Source organism: Tympanuchus pallidicinctus, unplaced genomic scaffold (assembly GCF_026119805.1).
Source record: "Tympanuchus pallidicinctus isolate F22 unplaced genomic scaffold, pur_lepc_1.0 scaffold8, whole genome shotgun sequence".
Classification (NCBI taxonomy): Eukaryota; Metazoa; Chordata; class Aves; order Galliformes; family Phasianidae; genus Tympanuchus; species Tympanuchus pallidicinctus.
The window spans coordinates 10,691,560-10,718,371 of NW_026294802.1; the positions used below are offsets into that span (position 1 = coordinate 10,691,560).

Below are 26,812 nucleotides of genomic sequence, written 5' to 3' on the forward strand. Positions count from 1 at the left end.
CGGACCGCTTCGGAACTGCCCGTGCCCGGAACGTTCGGGCTCCGCGAGGAGGAGCAGGGAGCCGTTTGGTCGCTACACCGCGGCACGCTCCGCCGGGTCCGCCGGGTGAGATGGAGGCGCTGGCGGCGGAGTTGGGCGCCGTGACGGCGGAGCGGGCGGCGGCCCCCGTGAGCGCAGTGGAGGTGAGGGCAGCAGCGGAGGGCAGGAGGCAGGGGGAAGCCGCGGGGCGAGGAGCGGCGATTCTTCTGCGGCAATAGGGTGACCTGAGAGTGCTGCTGGCGCCTGGGTGTTGCCCCTGGTCGGTGTTGCGCAGCACGTGGGGCTGCTGAGATGGTCCCAGTCATCCCTCGGGGTGTTTCTGCTCGTCTGAGCTGACTTTGGGCGGTCTTTTATTCTTTCCTAAGTGACGTGAAATGTAACTACTGTCAAAAACCATTACTAGCTGTCATATATGTTTGGTCACCCTTTGGTAACCAACTTTCCCGCTGTGTGTTTTGGTTGCAGGAGAAATGGAGGCTCCTACCCGCGTTCCTCAAGGTCAGTGGATGCACCGCCCCAGGCGGGAACACCCTGAGCTCTTTGTGCTTCACAGTTCTGGCAGGGCAGTGCAGTTGTTTAGGCTCCTACTGCACCCCAACGCCCTCCTCGTGGTCTTTATATCAGCTCCCTGCAAGCACTGCTGTTGGATCTGCAGTTGTCTTTGTTGCAGGGAAACCCAGATATGCATTCTGCAGAGGCTGCAGTGTGCGGATATCTCTGCTCACAAATACCAGAGCTCGGTTGAGTGCCAAGATTGCTTGATTTCAGTGCTATTCTCATAATCTGGTGTGAGGTAAAGGCACAGTTCTACTTAAAATGAATTGCAATAACAGGTAGTTGGCAGCTGGAAGTGAGAATGGAAAGGGGCAGAGTGTGGTGAAAGTACTGTGTGGTGAAGGTGAAGCCTATGATACACACAGGTACCTCTGCAGAACAGCAGCCACCTCTGCACCTCTCTAATCAGTTTCTGGAAGTGCTGCCTCCTTCAACCAGGCATCTTTCAGCCTGACTTAGTTAATTCCCTTCCTTCTCAGTGTACAGTCCCTGCAGCCTTTTTTTTTTTTTTTTGTGGCATCGTGATCTTGCAGGAAAACAGGGTGCTGTTGGTTCTGTGATACTACATATGGGCAAGTGCTCTCTCTTCCTACCTAGAAATCAAATTCAGATTTATTATGAGAGTCTGTCTTGTCCTTGTGTGGCTGTTCCCTTCTTTATCAACTTCCTTAACATCCCACTTCTCTGCTCTCACTGGCTCCCTCTCATTCTGGCAGCTGCCTTTCCCAGGCTGCAGATCACTGCTTTCTCAAGTAACACAAATGGTTAGTTGTGCTACAAAAAGACAAAAGATATTTTGACATGCAGTCACTATCTTCTGCTTATATAACTTCAGAATCTGCTTGGTGCTTGCTTTTGCATTTCCTGAGTTACTTCTCTGTTTCAGCTCTGGTGTAGACTTGGAAACATATAGTGTGGAACCAGACAGATTGTTCAGACAGTTCTAAGAAATTTGTCCACCAAAAAAATTTAACAGTGATTCAGAAGCACTTATAAATGCTTATATTTCAATTTCAAGTCTGCCTTATATGATCAGTGTTATTAAAGCTGATGCTATTTGCTGCATGCATGTATTTTTCAGGTGAAAGGACTTGTGAAGCAGCACATAGACTCATTCAACTATTTTATCAACGTGGAGGTATGTTTTCCTGGTGGGAAGGGGCTGGCTGTTAGTAGTCAGAAAAAAAAGAAATGATTCAGTTCTTTTTTCTTTTTCTTTTTTTTTCAGATAAAGAAAATCATGAAAGCCAATGAAAAAGTGACAAGTGATGCTGATCCAATGTGGTACTTGAAGTAAGCATAAAGCTGGTTTCCCTATCAGGAGTAGCTTGCATAAAGTTACATGGGTTTGTTATTGACTGTGAAGTGTTTACAAGCATCAGCCTGGGCGTAAAAGAAGTAAAGCTCTTGCATGCTTTCCCCTTAGTTGGAGCACGTACACACAGATGCTTACATAATAATTCTGATAAATAGAATTATCTCTGTTGTTAACAATGCTTTATGTCACTATCTTTCCATAACTTAGCAGTTTCAGGTGGTGGAGGGGAATCTCCATTTCCCTTTTTGCAAAGGTGATCTGGGTTTATTTTCGTATGTGCAGTTTAAGTTTTAACTAACTATAACAGTGTTCAAATACAGTGGCTTACTTTGGGAAGAATCATTGCTTATTGTTAATCAACCTACTTTCACATCGAAGCAAATTCATTTTCTACTTGTTGTAGAACTCCTTTTCCTTCAGGTTGCCCGGAAGACATTTGGCTCATTTTGAGATTGTTTTGTGTTACAGATACCTCAACATCTATGTGGGTACTCCAGATGTGGAAGAAAGTTTCAATGTGACGCGACCTGTATCGCCTCACGAGGTACCGATATTTGTGTCTGTGAGGGGTTCTTTGTTTGACCTCGGTAATGCCTTGGGTAACTGCTGCATCTGATTTTACTTCAAGCACAAGCGTGCCATGTTTTATGATTCAACACATGCTTGTAAAAAGAAGCTTCATATTTAAACATCACATAGTAACTCTTCCTTCTGTTATTGCCCTGACATGTGTGAATAGTTGTGTTCAGTGTTTCATGGCAGCTACATTTTGCACTGTAGATCACTTCAGACCCAGTCTTCTTTGGAAGTACATCCCTTGCAGTTTTTAAGTCTGAGTCAGATAGAGAGCAAATACAGAAATTCTGAGCAGTTGGAAGTTGATAATAACTTACAAACTGCAGCAGAACGTTAGTCTTATGGACTGCATGTAAAGCTGTTTTCCCCGTTGTAAGCATGTAGGCTAACAGATAGATTGTGCACGTCCGAAATAAAGACTCCTGAAGAACAAGTGATGCTGTGACTGGAATTAGGAAGCCTGCTGGTTTTGGTAGAAAGTAAGCTAGCTTCTTTACATATAAGGAAGAAGAAAAACAGAGCTTGGAACATGCGTCTCTTTTTCCTGTTTATCTACATGCAGCCTTTTGTCAACCTGATAGATCAGTTGCCATTTTGCATGCTTTCTTTTTTATTGTATATAGTTCACACTTGAAATTGTATCTATTTATTTATTATTCCCTTTTTTTTTTTCCCATGTAATGTATGTGGTTCACTTAAGCTTTCATAGAGATGTTCTGTGGCTGGGAGAGTTTCTGTAAAAAAGCCCTCTACTGGTTGTTGCCTCTTGTGCATGGCCACATTGCTGTGTTCTACAACCTGGCTCAGTTCTCATTTAGCTCAATGGAAGTGTTTTAAGTAAAGCTAATAACTCAGCCATCAACAATAAATTAAATGTAATAGAGTCCACCTCATGGTTCTGACAATTTTTTAAGCTAGCATTAAATCAATATATTTAAACATGCACAAAATGAGATGAGAAAGATTTTTCTATATGTGAATGAAATTGCATGTGAGAAATAGTGGCTAACTCAGGCCTAAGAATAAGGTAATCAAAATCCTTGTCTGTTGTAAAGTGAGGTGATTGTACAGGCACAAGAAGGCAGAATAAATGCTTCAAGGAGCATATTCACCCTGAATTTAGAATAACCAACTCTTGTATCTCAAGTATTCTCACTAATGCCTATTGCTAGATATTGTTTCTTTTTCTTTCAATGGGTTATAGTGTGTTTTATGTGGACAAAGCACATACAAAGAATACTGAAGCCTTGTTTTTCTCAGGTAATACTGATGAAGTGATCTAACTCTCCTTCTTACACAGTTCTTGTGTGAGTTTGGTCAACTGTACAGATGAATTTGAAGTGATTAGAAGTGAATATCTTGTCAATTACTTTTAGTTTCAATGAAGTTGCCAGGAGCATAGTGGGATCCAATTTCCTACGAGTCACAATTTTATATCTCCTTGTACACATCAGTATTTTATTACTAGAGAAATTGTTTACTTTTTCATGTGGTGAGAAGGAGTAACCAGTTTGCAGTGATTCTTGAGGCTTGTTTTTCCTTACAGATGCACCCTCAGTGTGCAGTATAGTCTTAATTCCCTTATAGTAATGCATAGTCAATACACAGAAAAGCTGTATAGGACCATAAATTTAGCCATCTGGATTCTGATAAATCTGCAGTTCTGGAGGTCAGAGGTATAAAATATGCAATGAGGTCACAAATGACCTTCTGTCAGTTGCTCTGTTGTGTTCTGCATATGCAGTAAACCTTGTCTTGCATGAAGATACAGGAGTACCTAAGGGTTAGCAACAGTGATAGAGCAAGTCTGAGGAGAGCAGACCAGGAAGATCAGTATAGCAGTGATTGAGTCTTGAGCAAGAGAGAGACAAAGAGAGCATGGGATGTGTTGAGACACTGTTCAGCCACCCAACCATAGGACTGCTCTGTTTTTAGTGCCGCCTGAGAGACATGACTTACTCTGCCCCGATTACAGTGGACATTGAATACACCCGAGGTAGCCAGAGGATCATCCGTAATGCATTACCCATTGGCAGGTAAGATGTCAAACTTCTGGTACTTGTTGTTATTTGCTGCTGTGTTGGGAAAAGTTTGCGTTGCAAAATAAATGCAGGCCAACCTTGCTTCCTTCTTAAGAGGCGATAGAGAAATCTTGATGAGTAGCTGTACACAGTAAGGCTCATAGGCTCCGTTACAAAATCTGATTTTTGAAAAGCTTTTGCAAATTGGTCTCCTCCAAAGAAGGTTATTTATTAGAATTGATATAAAGATGAATGTTGCCTATGTTTGTATTGATATAAAGCTAGAGGAAACTGTGTGAAAGAAAAGTAGAGCTGCAAATGACCTTTTTTGCAAAACGGGAATAATCGTGTTTACTTGGTAGCCAAAGGTGTTTTGTTCAGTCTTTCATACATAAAATGTAGAGGTGTCTGTGGGAGCAGAGGGTGAAATGAGTAAAGCAAGCTCTGGTTCCCCCAGATGAGACTAAACTCTACTTTAAAATTTATTTATTTTAGAGCCAAGGCAAAGTTTTTGGAGAAATGATGAGTATCATTTACTGATGATGTTTTCCTATCAACTATCAAATGACTTGAGGGTATTAATATTGTGAAGAACATCTGGTTTCATAAAGAAATAATAACGGGCGTGAGAAAAAGACAAGCTCTTAACCATACCAAAAAAGCAAAATAGCTGGCAGTTATAGCACAGCTCTGTTTAAAGGCAACAAAGATGTCTTTTGTAGACAAGATTTTTCAAGGCCAACTCTGGATTACTGTCATTGTTTAATATGTGACTGTACCAAAGCTGGAATAGTGGCAGGAAAGAGAAGATAGGTGCTTAAAAAGCTACACTTCCTATAGTAAATATCCGTCCCATTTGTCAGTAGAACATGATGCACAATAATGCAGTTAGAACCCTGTGCTTCTGGAGGTGTCATACCGTTTGTTGGTCTGAGTCATTTTTTAAAAGAACATCTAAATTTGGGTTCTTTGAGTCATTTTGTGATGTATGCAATAGGTGAAGGAAACTTCAAAAAAAACATATATTCTCCATTAAAAAATAAAGTTATGTCGAAAGTCTGTGAAATAAGGCTGGATTGAAGGAAAAGCTTGTTGTTTGTATTTTGCTTATGTTTTAGGTACCTTAAGTGTGTTCTGTCTTGTAACTGTGATTTTCTTGCAGAATGCCTATCATGCTGCGTAGCTCCAATTGTGTTCTTACTGGAAAAACTCCAGCAGAATTTGCAAAACTCAACGAATGTCCTTTAGACCCAGGTACGTTTCCATTCAAGTTCTTTTTGAGCAGGTGAATACCCCATTGCTATGGTTCTTACCACTGTGAAGTCGTTGTGGGAACTCTCAAATGTAAACCTGTAGCTAAAAGAAATCATCAGGCTTTTGAAAATAACAGCAGGGGATGTTTGTGTTTGCAGACAGAGCTTTCAACCACAGAAATGACACTCTGCAAGTTTGAAGAAGTTGGGATGTGCATATAGCGTTGTACAGAGATGTATTGTAAGGGAGTAGTGATGGGGCCAGTTTGTGGCATTGAAATAGATCAGGGAAGAGAGGAAACAGAGGAATAAAACAGTATTCTCCAGAGCAGGAACCTTCATTTACTGCATTCTGTGAAGCAAGAATAAGGTGCTATATGATAACCTTTAATATGCAGAGAGGAGATGAAGGGTTCTAACAAGCAAGGTCTTGGCTTTTAATAGACTGCTTTTGAAGCACATGCTGGACTGTGCTTGCTCATGATGGGAAAATACGGTGACATACTGTTCTGTGCTGGAGGAGCATGAGTAGACAGCTACAATTTAAGGCAGGAATCAAACATCGCTTATGTGCGTATTCCTTAGATTGTTTTAGCTGCAACATTGAAATACATTTTTAAAAGTAATACAAAGTAAATTTCTTCCTGGAGTGCTGGAGAGTGCAAGTAAGTAAGGGAGACTTACTCTTTTATAACAAGTATCTGAAATGGCCAGCTCTCTTGTGATGTCCTTGTGATATACTCTTCTGGCAGGCAATACTGTAAAATTAATGATTCTATAATATCCTTAAGTAAACATGGTTACTTTGGATGTTTGAGAGTTGTTTTTTTCCAACTTTACAGTGTTTAGTTTGACTGAGAGCTCTCTCTGGCCACTTTTATTCTGTCCAAGCACTTTCCAAACACATTCTTAGATCCCCAAGACTGGATTTGAACCTAGCAAAAGTCCAGTTTAGTCTAATGGAATATTTTCCTGGAAATCATAGCTTTTAGACAGTTTATTCTTTATTAAGGGAAAATTTGCTCTCCTGTGTTGTCCTTTAAATACTCACTGTTTGCTGTCTAATAATTTTGATTCAAAGATACTGAAAGAGGTGAGTAAGGTGCAGGGATACTGATATGCAAAACCTTTCTTTTCTTTTGAATAGGTGGCTATTTCATCGTTAAAGGTGTAGAGAAAGTCATTCTTATCCAAGAGCAGTTATCCAAAAACAGAATAATTGTGGAAGCTGATAGAAAAGGCACAGTGGGTGCTTCTGTTACCAGGTATGGTAGATGCCTGCAATTACATGAAGAAGATAAAAATGACAATTTGAGCATTAGTTGTTGTAGTTGAAGTAGCCGAGCAGCTTTCTCTCTAAAATAGCTTAATGGAGAATAAGTGTAAGTGTTCAGTGCTCCTCTCTTGCTTCTGTCATTTTGTATGGTTAGATGTCAGTCCCAGAATCTATTAGGAGAGCAGTCCTCTGAAAATCAGTGGGAATTGCTCATATGCTTCAGTATTCATCCTAGACTAGGAAAAGCGAATTCGAATTTTTAATATAACAAGTTGAACCTCATAATTGATGATGTGTGACCTCATTTCGTAGCAAGTAATGTGAAGTCACTGCTGTGGAAATAGGGTGTAACCTTTTGTTTGACTGCCTCAATCAAATTGGTGTTAAAACTTCTAAAGGCAGTTGAGAAGGAAACAAATTTTTTTTATACTTCAGAAATTGTTGAAAATTGAAAAGTAGTCTAAGTCTGGCCTTTCCTCCTCAGCTGAGTTTTATTTATCTTTTTTGCCTATTGGCAGCTGCCTGCTGGCGTAGTATAGTGCTTGTCACTGTCTGATGTCAGGGCTATTTTGTCTTTTCCTAGAGGTCTCCCACATCTCTCCTAAATGATGCAAAAAGTACAACTTAAAGTCTGTTGTCTTGTTACTGTTGATATCACAGTATCTGTGCACAGACTGGCCTTGCTGGTTATGTCTGAACCAGGGGTGAAACCATACACAGATGCTCTTGAAAAGTGTGGGCTTGTGCACGTGTAAGCTTAATGCTGGCCTTCCAGATCACAGATGATAATAGCCCACCATCTTGGAGCTAAAGGATGGTATCTGGCAGTTGTCATGTAATTTTTCAAAGAGAAAACACAATGTTAGTTCAGCTAAATGATTTCTCGAGCTTGCCAAGTTTTATGCAGAAGATTCTTGGAGTGTCAGTGCAAACTTTATGTTCCACATAATACGTTTGTTTTTTTACCATTAGTTCCACTCATGAGAAGAAGAGCAGAACAAACTTGGTTGTGAAACAAGGAAGATTTTACCTGAGGCATAACACCCTGTCAGAAGATATTCCCATTGCTATCATCTTTAAGGTAATACAACTCTTGGTTTGAAAAAATACATATCCATGCTTTAGTAAAAAATGAAGATCGACTGCAGCTCTCAAAAGTTAATATGTACAGAAAGACGTGGCATGGCTGAGAAAAAGAAAGCAAGCTTTTTTTTCCCTGGGATATTGTCTTTGTTGTCCAGCAAAAAGGAGAAAAGCACTGCTATTTTCAGTAAGGAGAACGTTGCTGTGCCAAGACAAACAGTTGCTACCCCTTCTTGCTTTGTAAAGTCTCTCTGCCTGTTGTCATGTTGCTGCAGGAAGTTGTAAAGGTTTTTTCTTTTTTCTTGCTTTCTAATGAACTGTGTTGCAAACTTACGTTAAGAGTTTCCATTTTTGGTTTTGTTCTCCCCAGAACCCCTGAGCTGCTGAGGGGCTCAGGATCTTTTGATTTCAGATGCAGTGACATGACATAGCCATGAACTGGACCTATGTAACTTCCAGTCATAACCATGAAGACAACTGGTTGCTTTTAGGGAGGCCCTGCAGTTCTTAGACCAAGTCCTAAATCCTTAAAGATAACTAGAGTGGCTTTTATTTCTTGGCAGGATACTCATGAAGTCTCACAGCCTTCAGAATCTCTGGTTCAGGCACACCTCTCTTCAGTGCAGTGAATGTAGACAGCTATGAAGTTTTAAAGAGGTCCCTGATGAGACCAATGAAAAGACTTGATTCAGTGCAAGAGCTGGAGTGAATGTGGAGTATTTGCCCTGCCAGTTGAGCTGGTGACAGAATCGTGCCATGGCCCTCATTGCCTGTGAAACCACAGACTATCCTATTTTGCCTTCTGCTTGTCACTTTCGTTTTGATTCACTCAGGGATACTTGCTGCTAGCGGGAAACCGAGGGCCTTCCCCCTAGATTCACCAGCCAGCAGAAGTAACTTCTATACCTCTTTTACTGTCTTCACCTATAGTGCTTCATGGCAAACAAGTGCTGGCAAAGGGATAATTACAGAGGAAATATATTGCCAGCAGAGGTCAGCACTCGCTCACATCATCCATCAAGTTCCTGCCAGCAGTGCTGCATGCTGAAGTTTGCAACTACAGGCTTTGTGTTACCACAGCTCTGAGTTGTAGGAATCAGCTTCCTTGTGAGAAGTGCTTTGGGTTTGGTTCTAGAATATACCTAGATAATTGATTCTAGACATGGGAAGCAAATGTCTTATGTCGGATGATGCTGATCACTTGAGGTTAGAGAAAATCATCTGGTCTCCGTGACCAGTGTTGAAAGAGATAGAGAGACCATCTGTGGGGAGAAATGCACATAAGAATGTCAGAATTAAATTCATAACTTTTCTGTTACAGGAAAGTGTTAATGTAGCCCATAATCCATTTGCTCAAGCACCAAACAGCTGGGTTCCACCTTCACTAACAGACTTTTATTACATTTTGTCACGCCCTGCTGGTATAGATAAATACCTGACCACAGGCACGAGTAACTGCTCAGGGTTATTAAGTCTGAGGAGGTTGTGGGTTGGTTTGTGGGTTTTCTATTTTCTTTTTAGCAGCATTATATAGTCTATTTGATCACCTTCCAACTATGTGAGTTAGAGTTATTTACCTGCCTTTATATACTTTTAAAATTCCAGATAACTGTTGCATATTTACTTAAATGTATTTATTAAATAAGGGGTTGCAGTTGTTGGACATTCTCACAGTAGTGCTTTTCACAGCCTTATATCGATTTGGTCCAGCAGGGAATTAGGTGCACCCCTTTTAACTGTTCTGACTGCCCCATTCCTGACTAGTGCTCAATGAATTCGTGAGACATCATTCTCCTTACTTTTTCTTTCAATGTCACGTGAACTTGAGACATCTTTGTTCCATTGCTGATGATTCTCCAGCTGCAAACTAATAATCCCAATAGTTTTTTGAATTAATTATTAAGAAGACACTGCCTTCTGATGTTTTTCTTCTTGGTCACTGCGGAATGTAAATATAGCTTTTATTTAACTACTAGAACTCAAGTTACAAAGTCTCTGGCTCTGAAATTAGAAAATTTCTAACCAAAGGATCCCCTTGTACCTCAGCTCTCACACAGCAGTATTCCAGTATTCTGCTCAGGACATCTGTTGGAAAAACAAGGAGAATAATTCTTTTCAGTAGAAAGGGCACAGAATGTGGATCTTACTTGTTACTAGTAAGTATTCCTTCTCTAACGTAGAGGTTGTATCACAGTGTGCATCTGGAAGGGCTGAAGTTAAGTTGTATACACAGTCTTAGGTCTGAAGTTTTGACTGCCCATGCCTTAATTCCAAAGTGGAGGTAATAACATCCCTTAGACATTTTCATCTCAAGTGCAAGGGCTGTGAAGTAGAGGGCATTACAGATACCAATGACCAACAGAGCTGAGGCCTAAAGCTCAAAAAGTGCTTATTTTAACTAGAATCTAAGGTCACTTTCCTGTTTCAGGCATGACTCATGGTCACATCTTGACAACGTTTTATGGCAAGGCCTGAACATATGATTGATGGTCAGACTGGTTGATCTTTGTGGCCTTTTCCAACCTTAATGGTTATATGATTTTGTATGTTGTTCCCACCTTTTCTTTTCTTTTATGAGGAGGGAAGGAGCATGGGAATTGCTAACTCACAGACTGAACCAATGATGGAGTACCTGGTGCAGGGACACAGGGAGCCCTGGTAGCACAGGTGAAAGTAGTTCACCTGTGTGATCAGAAGGGGTGGAACCAGCTTCCCTAAGCCTCAATTAGAGGCTGGCAGCCACAGGGAAATGTTCTTTACCTAGAGATCCTTCTTTCTGAAGTATTTGGTGAGCCTTGATCTTTGGGATGGGTAAGCAAATCTTTCTTTCTTTAACTGGTTTGTGACCATCATCCTTTTTTGGGTAATTTAGAACTGGTTATTTGTCATTGCCTTTCTATACAGAAGGAAATAGTGGTGTGGCTGTAAAGGTCCTTTAAGGTGGGTAGGTAGGGGAACCGGCCTGTGCAGGGTCGTCCTAGAAGGAGCATCTGCCTTGCAGTTCGTCCTTACCGTAGTCTGTTCTAAACTGCAAGCCTGAATGAGTTCTTCTGCCATCCTGACCTGTAAGAATCTTCGTGATTGGCATATTAGAAGATTTAGCAGCAAGTTGTGCTGAATGAGTACATGTAGGCCATGGTTTTATGGAGTTTAATGCATTGACCACAACTAAATGAAATATGATAGGTTACAATAGACAAGTTCCTGAGAGTAGACTAGAACAAACTTGAAAGTATCTACTCTTTACTTTTTGGGCACTTAGTCCTTTGTTGCTGTGCTAACACAAATATTTTTCCCTTTTTTTTTTTCTTGAAAGAGACAGAAGCACTTGTGCAGCACCTGTATGTGTAAATGCAGTTTCTGGTTTGAAGTAGTATAAAATGAACGATTTTGTCCCCTAAAGTATGTATCTGCCAAGATTTTCAAACTCCTTGTAGTAGAAAGCATCAGACAAAAGTAACTTGCTTACTGAATAAGGTTGCTTTATTAGTTAATATACACATGCAACCAGAGCAATATTTACAGTGTCTGTTGTTCCTGTTTTGAAAAACATCGGGTTACAGATGAGATGCTGCTGCCATTTTTGCAGGGAATTAGAGCTGTTTTAAGGTAAAGACTATTTTTGGTCTGGATGTATGGCCTGGATTGGGTAGGCTCTGGGCGCTGAAGTAAATGAAGGTTGAGTGCTGCATTAAAACCAGCTGGAGAAGGAAGAGAGTTATATGTAGCCAAGGGTGGGCTCAAAAGCTGAATTTTATGTTACAAGTTGCTGGATGAATTATCTTGAGGTTGTAGGGAGATGCTCTAAGAACTGCAGCAAAAGATGTAAACAGTGGGTTGAGTTTCATATTAAAAAAAAAAATTATGTTAGCCTTGGAGCCATTAAGATGCAACCCTGGAGGAACAGCTGAGTGGTGGTCTTGCTGGACCCGCAGAATCATGTGTTTCCATGGCTACAGTTTCATAGCTCGTATCTTTAGAATTATGAAAGCTCCAGACCAATTCTGTCTGTGATGTCAACCTTGAACTTCCCTGACATCTTTTTAATCCAGTCATCTGCCTGTCTCCATTCTGTAATTTAGCCTGATGGACTGCAGAGCTACATTCTAGGCAAGTGCCATGGAAACGCCTAGACATCATCATTAAGACACAAGCTGGGGGAGGAAGAACTGGGCTCTCACTCTTTCATGCACACTTTATCGTGTGTTACAAGTGTGTGTATCCACACATACACATACAGACTTTGTGCAACAGGATCCTCCCCAGTCCTAGGAAGCAGTTGACCCTAGTTGGAGCGCTTTATCCCACTTGAACCCAGAATAATATGAGTGTTGTTAATGTTTGCTTTGACATCTATTGCATCCATTGACTGCTAGACTTCCAACCACGCTCTTCATCATCTTGCTGCCATCTCCTTTCTAATCCCGTCACTGCTCTTTCTAAGTCATCCCTTTGCATCATGTCCCTTCCTTCTGTCCCCCACTTTCCTGTGAAGTTGTTCTTTTGCAGCATTGCCTTCCAAACAAAAACGAACAAGAGAACTTGTGGCTAACTGTGCTTTAATGTTAATTTTCTTCCTATCAGCTTTGTCCTGGGATCAGTAGCACTTCACACATCTTTGGTGTTTGTCATGGTTTACCCCGTGACGTTGTTCCTGTAACACAGGTAGCAACCCAAGAATGTCATGTTACTATCCTAACGATGTTATAAGTTAATTCAGGAGTGGGTTTTTGTCTGGGGGACTTGGGTTAGTTGGTGTTTTTTTTTCCTTTTGTTGGGGGGTGAGTGGAGAAGATAGCCCTTGTGTTGCACTTGTCCTGAACTTACTAACAAAGAAAACATCTCATACCAGTATGTGTCTCTTGTTTGCCCCGTTCACACTGCATGCAGGTGGATTTGTATGTGCAGCTCTGACCGGTTTTTCAGAACGCAGAAGAGAATACATGGATTTATTTGTAGGCTACTACATCAGCATATCTTTCTTAGTTATTTGCCCGAAATTGTAGTTATTACTACTCATGAATTAATTTCCCCAGTTTGTATTTCTGTAATAATACAATATACATTATGTTACAGCCTTTCCCACTTAACAGCTTTTGAATTTTCAAGTGAGTTTTGCTGCTGCAAATTTGAACTAGAAAATCTGTAGTGGTATGATGGTATGTCCTATTTTCATCTGTATGTTGTCCGAATTTTAATCAGACTATTTGTCAATTTAGAAGAAATGATCAACCTTTTCTAATTGACTGCAACTTTCTGTTTTTAAAGGGACAAAAGAACATAATAAAACTGCGGATTGATATTTTTGTTGGTTTTTTTCTTCCCTGCTTGTTCTGTTCACATTTCACATGATTCTTACTGCCTGGTTGCCTTCTTACCTTAAATCTGGTGGCAGGATATGGAGCAATGCCTTATCAACTTGTATTTGATGTGTTCTAGGTAAATGTGTTCCTGGTATGTGTGCCTGGAGCAGTATGAAGAATTCCCTTCATAAAATGTTCTTCTTATTAGAACTAAGTGTAACAATGGTGTCAATCAAGTAGTGGTTCCTAAATTGGTTTGCTGGTTAGCTTCTAAGTTCTAGAAACATGGAAAATGACTATGGTAAAGCTTTCATGCTTTTCGTATGAGACTGACTTGCAATGGATTTTATTTACTTCTCTGCTGAAGTGTTTTTTTTGTGTTTTTTTTTTTTGTTGGTTTTTTTGTTGTTGGGTTTTTTTACTACTAAGTGACCTTATTTGCAAGGATGAGGTAGCATAGTTGTATCTGAAAAATAGTCACGTAAGTTAACTACAGTCATATCAGACAGCAAATTCTGGTTCTGAGAAGTGCCTTGATATCGATGGTATGACTACCTGGTAGGAATGAACTGGGATGAACCACTCTTACCTGGTGCAGTTAACTGTCTTGATTTGACACTCAAATTTGTCTGAGATAAATGGAGTAGTGATCTGTGCTTCGCGTCAAAACTGAACCATTCTCACAGTTTTAATGGGTTGTGCTATTTTTGCGCTGCTTTTAATTTCCAATAAACCACAAGGTGAAGAGAGAAAGTTGTAAGTTGAAAGAACTTTGGCCTCCTTGTTGAGAAAGAAAGAAGAAAAGAGAAAAAAGAAAAAGCCGGGTACTTCACAATTGGGGCAGCAGTTCTGCCAAGCGATAGCATTAGGTAGGCATTAGGCAAAATAACACCCCATGAAGGCAAAAAGAAGGAAAGGTATTTGTGCATTTTTGAGGAAAACGTAGCTTTTTGGGACACTGCCAGCTTTTAATGAAAACCAGAATGCAGAGTCTACATAGGCCATTATTTACAATGGTCTTTGTGGCTGGCAGTTTGAAGAACAATATGAATGCAAACGTAACTTCCTCCCAAACTTCTGAGAAACGTATTATAAGTCAACCAGAAGAGGTTTAGTGAGATTATTCTGTTTCTTGATATGGCAGAGCTCCAGACAAATGTGTGAAGGGGGAGCTTTAGCACCATCTGGAATCCACAAAGGCCTTCACTGCTGGCTGCCACCTTGAAACACTTACTGATAGAGAGATTTTTTTTTAAACCTGTTAAGAGCTTTCTTAGTTTATTAAGCTTTTTCTGTGGTATAAAGCCTAACAAGGTGTCCAAGGATCACCAAAATAATAGAATGGCTTTCAAGTGGAACTGTGTAGTGAAGTCATCTTCTAGATGCAAAGAGCTGCAGAAGAGGTGTATTGTAAAAAATAATAATAATAATAATAATAATTCTCCAACAGGACGTGCTGTATCGTAGACAATTGCATTTGCCAAATTGCTTGTGGTAAGAGACCATGTGTAATCTTTTAAGTAATTTCACCTTCCTTTGTTGTAGATTCTGAGTTGGTTTTGGTTTTACACATGTAGGGTTGTTACTTATTTTTCACAAAAGAAGTGTGGAATTTAACTGTTGTCTAAAGAGTGTGTGTGTGTGTGTTCCTGCTGCTTATCAAGATTTCCATTTTGGGTTCTTCCATAGCTAAAATATGTACTGCCAGTGCCAGATGGCACAGTTTCTGAGGGAAGAACTAGCTCTTGCTTAGTAGTAATGCAGACAAACAATACCAAATTAGCATAAGCAAATGTCAGTGAGTAAACATAAAGCCTGTGCTGTTTCTGTCTTTTCTTCTTTTCCTAGGCCATGGGTGTTGAAAGTGACCAAGAGATTGTACAGATGATTGGCACAGAGGAACACGTGATGGCTGCATTTGCTCCTAGTCTGGAAGAGTGCCAAAAAGCTCAAATTTTTACACAGATGCAGGTGCATCTTTTCTTTTTGCAAGTAGCCATAAAATCTAAAGATGATTATATTGACCACTTTGCTCTGTCAGCAGTCCACATACACTTTGTTTTTTTGCAGAGATAGTTTAAGCCAGGGGCTTTTAGGCAGCAGGCCCTGTCGAAAGTTAGGCTTTGCTCTGAACTGCTTAACTGAAAGGAAGCAAAGTCAATAAATTCTTTGTTTTCAGAAGCCTGGGGTTATGTTGTAATGCATGTGAAAAGTAGTGACATCCTTAAATTCAGAGTGCACCTCATCGTTTTATACCTAGATGAAACTCAGCAAGTACACAAAAGAACTGGAGATGAAAAAGCCTAATGAGATGAACTAGATGTCTTTGGTATTTACACAATCTTTTTTCTTATACCTACAATCCTCATTGTAGTAATCATAATCTTTCAACACTTCCAATTCTAGATGTTATCAGGACAAGATAGGCAACACATATGCATGTATTATAATCATAGTCATGTTCAGTTCTTGAGATTTTTTTTGTTAGCATCACTTATGCAGTTTCTTATTTTCCACCTTGCTTGAAGTTTGTGTTGTCTGTAGCTTGTGGCTTTGCACTGATTGATTAAGGAAAGCAAAGATATGTGTGTTTTTATAGGTTACAGCTCTGATATTAACTGAAGATAATTGTTTCACTTGACAGGCATTGAAGTACATTGGAAACAAAGTACGAAGGCAAAGGATGTGGGGAGGCCCAAAGAAAACGAAGATGGAAGAAGCACGAGAACTGCTAGCATCAACTATTCTGACCCACGTTCTTGTATGTAATGGTTTCTTTCCCTGAAGTAGATCTGTGTGGTTATTTTTAGAGATGTCCAGTTTGTTCTTCTTTCGTTCTGTAATGATGTCTGTATGTCTGTAATGATATAGCACCTGAAAACTTCTCACACAAGGAACTGTAGACTGTGGCATTCTAGAGCTAAACAGACTTCTAATAAAATCATACAGCTAAGGAGAGAAAATCCAGAAGTAATATGAGACTTTAGATGCTTTTGGAGTATTTTAGATGGTGATGTTCTGTTTGGTCTGTGTTCAGCCTCTATTACTCTTTTGCCCTGCTTTAGAACATGGTGGCGTAGGAGCAACTTTGGTACTAGTTGGGATTTAAAAGAAAAAAACATAGCAAAAACCAATCAAATATGCAAAATATTCACAATGGAAAAACATTCACTTAAGGGAAATATGAAAGTATTAGTTTTTTTAGTCTTTTTAAAAAGTGATGGCCAGAAATGGTGTTGGTTGCAATGACATCAGTCCTTTTGAAAACAAAACAGGAACTGATGGTCTTACAGAAGCTGATCAGGATGCAATAACGACAAGTTTTGAACAAACCTCTCTCTTATCCTCCTCACAGAAATGCTCCTATAATGCAAGAACTTTGTTTTATCCCGGTTAGTTTTGGGACTAAGACAGGTGGACTCCTGGAAAGGGTGATTTCAATCAAGGGAGAATTACGGATTTGGTTTGTGTGGTCAAAATATGAAATAAGACAGCTGCAACTCTTCTCTGTGAGAGCAACATGCTAGAGTTTGAAAATGAGCAGTAAAGAAAAACGATCCTTATCCCAGATTACCCAGATTTTGACTGTGAGACGAAAAACTGTTCTATATGGAAAAATCAGTGCAATTCGTGTGGAAGAGCTTTGCTGAATGGAAGAAATGTCTTTGTTTGCTTTGTTGTTGAGATGAAGTAAATCATCCTCAAACTGAAGAAAAATATTTTAACTGAGTCAAAAGTAATCTGTTTATGAAATGCTGTCCCACTGAATTATAGCCAGACACTGTCAGCTGTTACTTCAGGTCCTTACCTGTACCTGTACTACTTGCTCTGAAAGAAATGCCTCCAGTTTATTTCCATGGAAACTACAACAGATACAAAGAGTACAATAATGCTATTTGATAGAGAACATTCTCAACTACAGAATGCTATTTTGTAATCCTTTTGTCCAGCCATGTTCTCTTGTGTTTTAAATTGGTGTCTGAGTCAAAACTGAGGAATTGGTCCTGAAACATCAGTTTGTTCTTCATTTCTTTCATTACAGGTGAAGGAGTTCAATTTCCGTGCCAAATGCATTTACACAGCAGTAATGGTGCGCAGAGTAATTCTGGCTCAAGGAGAAAATAAAGTAGATGACAGAGACTATTATGGAAATAAACGCTTGGAGTTGGCAGGGCAGGTAGGTTTTTACTTCAGAGCTAAGGCTCTTTTGGGGTTTTGTTAGTACCTGTTTTTAAAAGAGGTATAGTAAGGGGAATCCCTGCCTTCTCAATTGAAGCATTTTCCTCTGGTTTTATTTTCATTAGCTTTTCTGTTTTTACTCATAGATAGGTTGTTAGGACTAATAAACTGTATCCTGACTTCTGTTCTGCCCCTCCAACAAATGAAAAGGCAAAACTGTTACTACTGCATCAGTTTTACTTCCATTGTACCTTTGTCAGTGCCAAGACTTCTGCAGTAAATCCATCCCCCCATATAGAAGCATTGTACTGAGAGAACTTATATATTAAACCTGGGCTCAGCCTCTGTGGAGAACCCAGCTTCTGCAACAGCTAGCAGAACAACTGCTTGAGCCATCTGTAATTTGGAGAAGTCCCTATGATTAGTTATTTGTTATCAACTGCTCATCTAGCCTTTAGAATAACATGATTAGTGTGTGGTTTAAAGCCCTACTAGATACTTCTTTTCTGGCAATAAGCTCTGTTTTGAGCCTTCAAAAATGGAAGCGCAAACACTTGATTTGCTTCAGAAGCTCTTGCTGTCTTTTCTGGGTGCAGCTGTGTGCCTTCTGGTTCTGACAGAAAATGACTAGTGGGAAAAATCTTCAGCTTACTAAAGGCAGAACTAGGAGGGATTATTTGAAATTTCTGAAATAGTAGGTTAACTTGACTGACTAATTAAAGTAGAGTGCATGGGTTTCTTTGCTTGCTGAATTTATGCATGATTGGCACCATTCTTTTGCAAAGAGGCTGGTGGCTAACGGCTGTTGGCGAAATGAAGTTTAGAAAGTCATAGAGTGTTTAAGGTTGGAAAAGACCACTAAAATCGTATAGTCCAACCATCAACCTGCCATGTTTTCCTAAAGCAGTACGAATTTGCCTATTGGGTGAAGGAACAGCTTAATTATCCTGGCATGGATGTTTTCTTTAGATAACAATTGGATTTCATTGTTCTAATCTCTGTGAATTTAAGTTGGAGTTATTGCAGTCAATATAATCTGTAATTATTGATCACGCATCAGAAATCCAAGCAAATATACATAATTTACCATGGGAGATTGCGTTTCTGCTCCCCACGTCCTTTGCATTGGGGTTTCTGTTGCAGTACAAATAACAATATCCATCAGTTTCTGTTCCAGTCTTATGGGAATTCTCATCTTACTGTACTTTTATTTAGGAGTACAGTGCATGTTGCCTCATATCCCTGTTTTCCTTCCCACTCGTGCTTGTTCTCATCCACATGTGTGAACGCAAATACAGATTGCATGTGCACACACAGTTTGCAGTCACTTCAGAATAAAAATGTACTCTGCTTCCTAGTTGTCAGCAGAATTAGGATGGTGCTCTGAGTACAAATTAAACAATGAAAATTCTTAACCACATAGGAAAGGAATTCTTTTCTTCAAGTTAATGTGTAATTGTCCGTTAGGATTCTACTCTTGTAGCAAAGCAGAATAATAAGACATAATTTCAATATTCTAGTGGGACAAATATTTCAGTCTACAATGGATTTGTTGGGTTTGTTGGGCTTGTTTTGTTTTGTTTTGTTTTTTATTTATTTTGCTGTAGCATTGTTGCTGTAAATCAACGTAATTAGTGCTCTATCATATGCTCTTGTTTAGCTGGACTGAAAAGTAGTTATTTTTCTTGATAATTTAGAGGCAGAAAATAAAGCGGAAAGAAGTTTTTACAGGCTGTAAGAAAAAGGCTTCTGCTCACAGATGTTAACAACCAAAGTTGTTTTAAATTAACTGGGAAGGGGTCTTAAATGTAGAGGATCATCATAACAAAGGCAATGCATATTTTTTCTACATCAAGGAGAGCTACATGGGGGGAGGCTGTAACACTTGCTTAAGAGCAGTTATGGATCCCTTGTGATATTTTAAATGCTCATTTCAAGCTGAACACTTGAGTTCCTCTCTGCTGTATTATCAGTTTAATATTGTTGATTTGATTACTGACTAAGAAGTGTAGAAATCTTTTTTTGTCAGTTTCTAAATGTTTGTGTTTAGCTAAAGTTTGTGCGGATAAAATGAGCAGTGAGGGGGTTTTGTTGTTGTTATTTTTTTCTTTTCATGCCATCATGTTCCTGGAATAAAAATCCTGTTGATTTATAATTTGAATAAAGGAAAAAAAAGAAAAGATTCCCATGTGAGGAGAAAAACATAGCGGTCTAAACAATGCAGAGACATAAAAGGCATTGTGTTTATAAAGATGTGTGAAAACAATAGCTGCTAATTTCACACCTCATGGGACAAGAGAGTACGAAATGTGCTTTAGCTTTAGATAACAGAGTTGTATCCACTAGCCAAGCTGGTTTACAGAGCTTTCTCTTAGTCTTTCTGCCACGAGAGGCTTGGTAGGCCAGGTGCCAGCTGAGGTGTTAGCAAAACCTACCGATTTCAGGCTTAATCTTTTCACCTACCTTTTCTGTTTCCTTAATGTGTTCATTATTTGCTAAGCATTACTCTGTTCTTTGTCCTCATTTTTTTTTTGTTTCTAATGCAGCTTGCTTTGTATGGGTGAGATATGGAACAGCACCAAAATCCGGCACCCTGGAAAGCAAGGGATTTCTACCCTGTGACAAAAGAATACCGCCTTGACTTCAGAGATTGGCTAATCCCAGCTGTTCTGATAATATAATTAAGGCTGCCTAATGTCTTTAATTTTGCAACCAGTTTGTGTGAAAGGGAGAATTTGGCACTCAAAAGGCTTAAACGCTAAATAGCAATCTCAAGGCGCCTAATTAGAATTCTCTGACATTAAGCTAATTGGTGAAACTGTATTTCAGCAGCTTAACTTCTTTATTAATTTTTCTTTGGATTTTCAATGAAAATCAATTGATGAGCTGTCAGTATTTTTTTTTTCTTTAATATAATTTGCTCTTTAGTGATCCTGACTTAAGCAGGCTGAAAGGCCCTGGACTAACTATGAAATCCATTGAATATTATCACTGGCATTCCATCCTTTTTCTTTAATCGCCCACTCTTGACCTAAATAATGTGGTTATTGTGAGACTCTGCCTTGCCAGATAGTCAGAGCTCTTACAAACTGAGAGTCCGTGAGTGAAATTAGCAAAGCATAACATTTTTCAGACTGGCAAAGTTTGTGTACTTGGGGTTTGGCTTTATTATTTCAGAGAAGAAGGATGGTGTTATAATCCCTACAGCACGTGGAACTAGGAGGCTTTGTAAAGATTTTAAGATCAAGAAATCAAAAATGGAACTATTGTCTTTATATGTGACATGTTTTTATCAAAAGTTTCTGCACAGAAACCTGTTGAGATTAAATGTATACCAGGATTGACCTCAAAACAGTCTGTTTTGTGTTTAACAAGACTTTCAGACGTCTTAAAACTGTGCACATCCCTTTTCCCTCCATTTGAAACACATCTCTCATAATCTGATTTTTGGAGATGCCAGTGGGTTGTCCTTCCTAATATAATACTTCATGAAAGATGTTTTCATTTCTAGTTGAATTTGGCTTTAAAAAAAGCTGTGACACTGCAGTGAGTCTCAGGTGACTGAATTTCTTTTAACAGTAGTAAGAGGAAGTTGCATTGTAAAATGTTACTATAAGGATCAGGAAGGAAGAGGGTCTCCAACACCTTCATCAAGACCAGGTTTAAAAAAAAAAAAGTTTTTATTGAAGACTCTCTATTCTGAATGGAAATAGGGTTCTGTTTTTATCAAGAGTTAACATGCAGTGACATGATCACTGTTCTATATAAGGTTTTACAATTTAATGACTGCACACTAAATGCTCTTTACATCTTTAGTGTAGACTGTCTTAGTCTACTCTTAATCTCTGTGAAAGGTAGTGACAATCTTGTATTGCCTAATCATACAACTGTGTCAGTTTCTAGTAGATCTTGTCATACTTAAATGCACTGATGCTAGTGAAAATGATATTTTATAATCTGTGTAGCTGCTTTACAGTGTCATTTGGCTGACGCTTTGATCAGTCTGGTTGTGACATGTAAGTGGAGAAAAGCAAGTGAAATCTAATGGCCCATCCCCATGATAGTATGAAGAATAGTTTGCATTCTTTCCAGAAGAGAAGGAGATATTAAGACTATGTTTAATGGATACAGTTATAATTCAATTTTAATTCTTCACATAAAAAGTTAAATTGCACAACTGACACCAGGACATCTTGACTTGTGATGGCTGAATGCCTAGCTTGTTCTGCCTTACAGTGCCTTGGACACTGGGAACTACCATTTCTGGCATTTGATAGCTGCTGTGTTTTTAGTCCTCCTGACATTTGGAATTTAAATTGCAATGCTTCTAAAGAGATGTATTGCTGTTTGTTTGGTTGTTTTTTTTCTGACTGTTGATGGGTGCATATGCAAAGATATTGTGAAGGTCAGAACAAAAAAAAAGATGAAAAGATAGGCTTAGACTCTTCTTCTTACTTTGCTTTCTATTTTGAAATTATTAAAGTGAAACATCTGAGAAATTAAGCAAAAAAACTTATGAGAGTAATATGTAAGAAACAAACGCTGCATTTCAGCTGACCAGAAGGGTAGAAATATCGAAACACCTGCGTTCTTCCACTTTCCCCAGACCTTAATCCAATTGTTTTGTATTTCCAGCTTCTTTCTCTTCTGTTTGAAGATTTGTTCAAAAAATTTAACTCTGAGCTGAAAAAGATTGCTGACCAGGTAATCCCCAAGCAACGTGCAGCTCAGTTTGATGTAGTGAAGCACATGCGTCAGGACCAAATCACCAATGGCATGGTCAATGCCATTTCCACAGTAAGTACTTTTGGTTTAATTCTAATATACACGATTTTTCCACTGTACTGAGTGCTGAAGTGTTGTAAATTTTGTTCTGATGGCTCCACTGTCTTTGGTCAAATCTATCAAAACTTGCAAAGTTCTGTCATGGACATGGCTTTTGGAATTGGCTGAAAAATCATTCTTCAAACCAATTTTTATTTCCCCATTTAATTAAAAGAGGTGTTTGAAGTATCTGTGATGGAACAGTAGAAACAGACCAATTTAAATTTAAAATAGAGATTGTTTATCCAACTTGCTGTCTTGTGCGTTCTGCTTTATTATGTGGTTCGTGATATTTTTTTATTACCTAATTAAGTTGAGGCTGTATCATATGTCCAAAATATGGTTGAAATATGACAGGAAAAGAACACATTGTGAAGGAAAGACAATTGCTAAAAAAGAGCTCTTTGAAGAGTGATGCCTTTTTAATTATATGAGCTAGCTAGTAGAAGTAAATTTAGGGTGAGCAAATTTGTAGCTAGAAGCCAGTATTTTTTTTGTTACATCAATGATAACGATACTGAACTATTTAATTGGGAAAACTAATAGACCAGATGTTACTGTAAAATGGTTGGAATCAAGTCTAATTTGTCGTGGTTAGATTTTTGCTCATATCTGCCTTCTACTAGAGTGGATATCTTCATTCATGCCAGTGGACGAGAGCAAGATGTAATTATTAACTTTGTCTCTCACCTCACATATCTTCAAGAACAGTTTGTGTGATAATCCCTGCAATCTAGCTAGTAGCTTGTAAATGACTTTGAAATACATGAATTTTTAATAAATTAGATCAGTGAAAGTATTTCAGTTGCTGGTAGACTGCGTGCAACTTGCTTCTTAATCTTTGGAACTCTTGAGAGGGCTTTTCTGCCCAGTACAAAACTGAAGTTTTTCTTCATTTCTTGTAAATAAAATTAACTCCACAAATTGCATTCGAAACAACCTAGTCTGTTACTTACAAATCCCAGTGTTTAAAGCTTATCACTGTTTAATTTTATGAGTGCCCGAAACGTAGTTAAATCTCTGTAGTGCACGTACCCAAAACAGTTGACAGATTTGTTTCTCTAAATGCTTGTGCTTTCTTCTAGCTGGTGCCAGTTTTTCCATTTGGACTGACAGAGATAAATCTGCAAACTATTCAGTACATATTATGAAGTCTTCCTTCTTCCGCTGTCTTAGGACTTTTTTGTTGTTGTTGCTGTCACATAAGCAGTTAAACACCATCTGCTCTTAAGCATTGAAAATCATTTCTCAGGAACAATGCCCAGTGCATACTATTCAAGAGATTAAGCAAATACCATAAACATCGTTCTTGGAAACAGCAATCTCCAATCTCACCAGAATGCTTCAGTGATAGTCCCAAAGAGCATGAGATAACTTAACAGACTTGTAATTACACTAGTAGCATGCAGAATAATTCATAACACTGCTAAATCCTCTGTACACTGGTGTTCAGTGGTACTTAGTCTGTGTATCCTGGAAATACCAGAGGAGAGTAAGTGAGCAGAAATAGTACAGACCTAACAGACATTTCAGTGCCTACAAAATCATGCAGTGCCATTGAAGAAGGAATTGTGATACAGGAGTTTTCAGTGGGAAGTCCTCTATCTTGCAGCAGCCCTGACCTGTTTGGGTTGTTTTAGACAGCTTTGAAGGAGTCACTCTGACACTTTCAAAGCATAAATAATTTTTTCACATTATTTCTTCAGGGAGTGTTTTACCTCCCTTTTCTGTTGCTGAGATTTCAGTCATTTGGACGGTGCAGAAAAACTGCGTGGTAGTTCAGGTTACAATCATTTCTAGCATGAGGATAAATTACTGATTTATTTTACTCTCCATTCATATTCTGATAATTTCCAGTCCTGTAACAGTGTCATGGTGAGTGAGTGAGTGAGTGAGTGAGAAGGATGAACAAGTAGTGAGGCCTTTTGCTGTTGGATATTATGTCTTCCCCCTTTCTGCAACAAGAGAAAAAGGCAGATTCTCATGACTACTTAACAGTCTCTGTAATGTAGGCAAATAAGCCAGTATCCATCCCAATTTTTCTCTTCTTGCTGTTAATCAAAAGATGAGATTATGCTGTCAATGTATAAATAAAGAAACCTAGCAAAAAGATTTCAGTGCAGTATAGCAAGCAGACTCTAAATTCTTTGTTAGCTGTGCTGGCATGAGTTTGTCAGAAGGTTACATGGATTAGGAGGTGGCAGTCCTAGAGAAAACATTCAGGCTCTTGGCTCCCTTTGGGCTGACTGGTAGTGTTGTGACTGGGGCAAGTAGTAACAACTGGGCAAAAATGTGCTGTATCTACTGTCTCAGGTTCCAGGAACTCTCTATATATGGAGTATGGATCTTGAAATCAAGATACGTAGTATCTAAATTTAATAGCCTGCTGAAACATTAGTTTAGGTTGCAGTGAACTGCTGGGTACTGGTAGATATTATTGTATCTACTTGCCATTTAAACGTAATTGTGTTCTAGAACATTCTCTGAACTCCTTTGTTCTAGTTGAAACCACAAGTAACACTGCCCTTGACAGTCACAAAGCATGAAATCATTGGTATATGAATGAATCTCTTCTAGTTGATGTAAACTCACTGGAGAAGTGTGGATAGACCTAAAACCTCCCACCCTTCTTTGAAGATAAGACACATGAATGAGTCTTTTTCCTCTGGATTCTGATACCCAAAGGTTTTGAGAAAGCACACATGACTTTGATGCCAGATTGCTTCACTATAACCATCAGTGTTTGCTACCAAAATAAATCACAAAAAAGACAACTGAAGCAGGACTACTGTAAAAGTATATTTCACACACAAAAGAAGCATCCCTTTTGTTGACGTACTTAAAAAGGCCAGAAAAGCTTTTACTTTTGTTAAATTTGAGCATTGATATACCTGTGTGCATGTGAAGATCAGTCTCTGTGTAATTGAAGATGTTATAGCAAAATCATCTGGAAGAGCAATTCTTCTGTTTCAACTTCTTCTTTCAATTTCAAATTCTTCTGTTTCAAATTCTTCTGTTTCAAGTGTGTCATAACCAGTAGTTTATATACAGATGGGTAGTTAGACAGCTGTATGACATAAATGCCCAGGTTGGATGGGCCCTGGGCAACCTGATCTAGAGAGTGACAGCCCTGCCCACTGCAGGGGGTTGGACTGGATGAGCTTTAAGGTCCTGTCCAACACAAGCCATTCTGGGATTCTATGAAATGGGCAGTATTGGCTGTGCAAAGCTCCTGAGGTTGTTCAGTCTAAATCTTGAAAAAAGGAATGCAGTGTTGAAAGACAGATAAACTGTGATAACTGTTTTTTAAATGCTCGTTGTGTTCTCCAGGGAAATTGGTCTCTGAAGAGATTCAAAATGGACCGCCAAGGTGTGACTCAAGTATTGTCCCGCTTGTCTTACATATCTGCTCTGGGAATGATGACTAGAATCTCTTCTCAGTTTGAAAAGACAAGGAAAGTGAGTGGTCCTCGATCATTGCAGCCATCTCAGTGGGGGATGCTCTGCCCATCGGACACTCCTGAAGGAGAGGTAAGGGACCTGTATGTTGCTGTCAGTATTTCTGTCCTCCTGAGCAGCGGTGGCACTGTTTGGTTTGAAGCAGTCCTCTGACAGAGGAAGAATTTTGCTGAGGAAGGTTCTTGATGAGAGAAATTATCCTTAGTCAAGTAGCACTGCTTGTTTGTCTTCTCACATCCCAGCAGTTTACGTCCTGGTCCTCCTTACTATACTGTTCTTCTTTCTGAAGGGGATGGCTAGAAGCTCTGTTGAGAATTTATTTGGTTGAATTATTTTTGCTCTCTTTGCTCTGTTTTGATCTGGACAGGAAAAGGAATCCTCAACTCTTATCCCTTTGTTCTGGAATGAGCATACTGTTTTGAAATTACAATCAACCTGCAATTTTTCTAGAATTGTATTAATTTTACAGAAACTGCTTTATCTTACCTTTAAGTATGGAGCTTTTTCAACCAAATTATTGATGCTGGCAGTTTTCCTTTATATTGTAATCTTTTCATTTTCTACGTCCTGAGTGGAAAGCCCTGTGAGAGCTTCGGACTTCTGGAGTAAATATGTAATCAATATGAGCTAGTCTTAAGCAGCTGAAGTAAAATTATGCTGTTTAAGATACTTAAATGCTTTTTGTTACCTATTTTGCAAATAATTGCAAATAATTATATTGTTATTTTCAAGTCTCCACAAAGATATAGTGGTAAAATTACATTAAAATTAAGAAGTTTTGATGTATGGAGTTATAACAATCGATTCTAATAACTTAAAATTTATTAACCTAACTTCTTTTTTATTAACCTAGAACTGGATTGTTTGTACTTCTTCATGTACTTTATCTTTAAAAACTATGTGCTATGACAATAAAGTGTCCAAAT

The 26,812-nt window shown here is 38.9% G+C and overlaps 1 protein-coding gene across 1 annotated transcript in view; it reads left to right on the top strand.

Annotated features, from left to right (window-relative positions):
* Positions 1-50: 50 nt before the first annotated feature.
* Positions 51-26,812, top strand: part of POLR3B (RNA polymerase III subunit B) — a 67,766-nt gene continuing 41,004 nt past the window's right edge. Inside the window, exons 1-14 of the mRNA XM_052668591.1 lie at positions 51-182; positions 505-537; positions 1,676-1,732; positions 1,823-1,887; positions 2,381-2,456; positions 4,424-4,524; positions 5,672-5,763; positions 6,910-7,027; positions 8,011-8,119; positions 15,273-15,395; positions 16,069-16,185; positions 17,467-17,601; positions 22,239-22,400; positions 25,758-25,958. Coding sequence (XP_052524551.1) covers positions 111-182; positions 505-537; positions 1,676-1,732; positions 1,823-1,887; positions 2,381-2,456; positions 4,424-4,524; positions 5,672-5,763; positions 6,910-7,027; positions 8,011-8,119; positions 15,273-15,395; positions 16,069-16,185; positions 17,467-17,601; positions 22,239-22,400; positions 25,758-25,958 — 1,461 coding nt within the window. The 5' untranslated portion in view covers positions 51-110. The remainder of the gene's footprint in view (positions 183-504; positions 538-1,675; positions 1,733-1,822; positions 1,888-2,380; positions 2,457-4,423; positions 4,525-5,671; positions 5,764-6,909; positions 7,028-8,010; positions 8,120-15,272; positions 15,396-16,068; positions 16,186-17,466; positions 17,602-22,238; positions 22,401-25,757; positions 25,959-26,812) is intronic.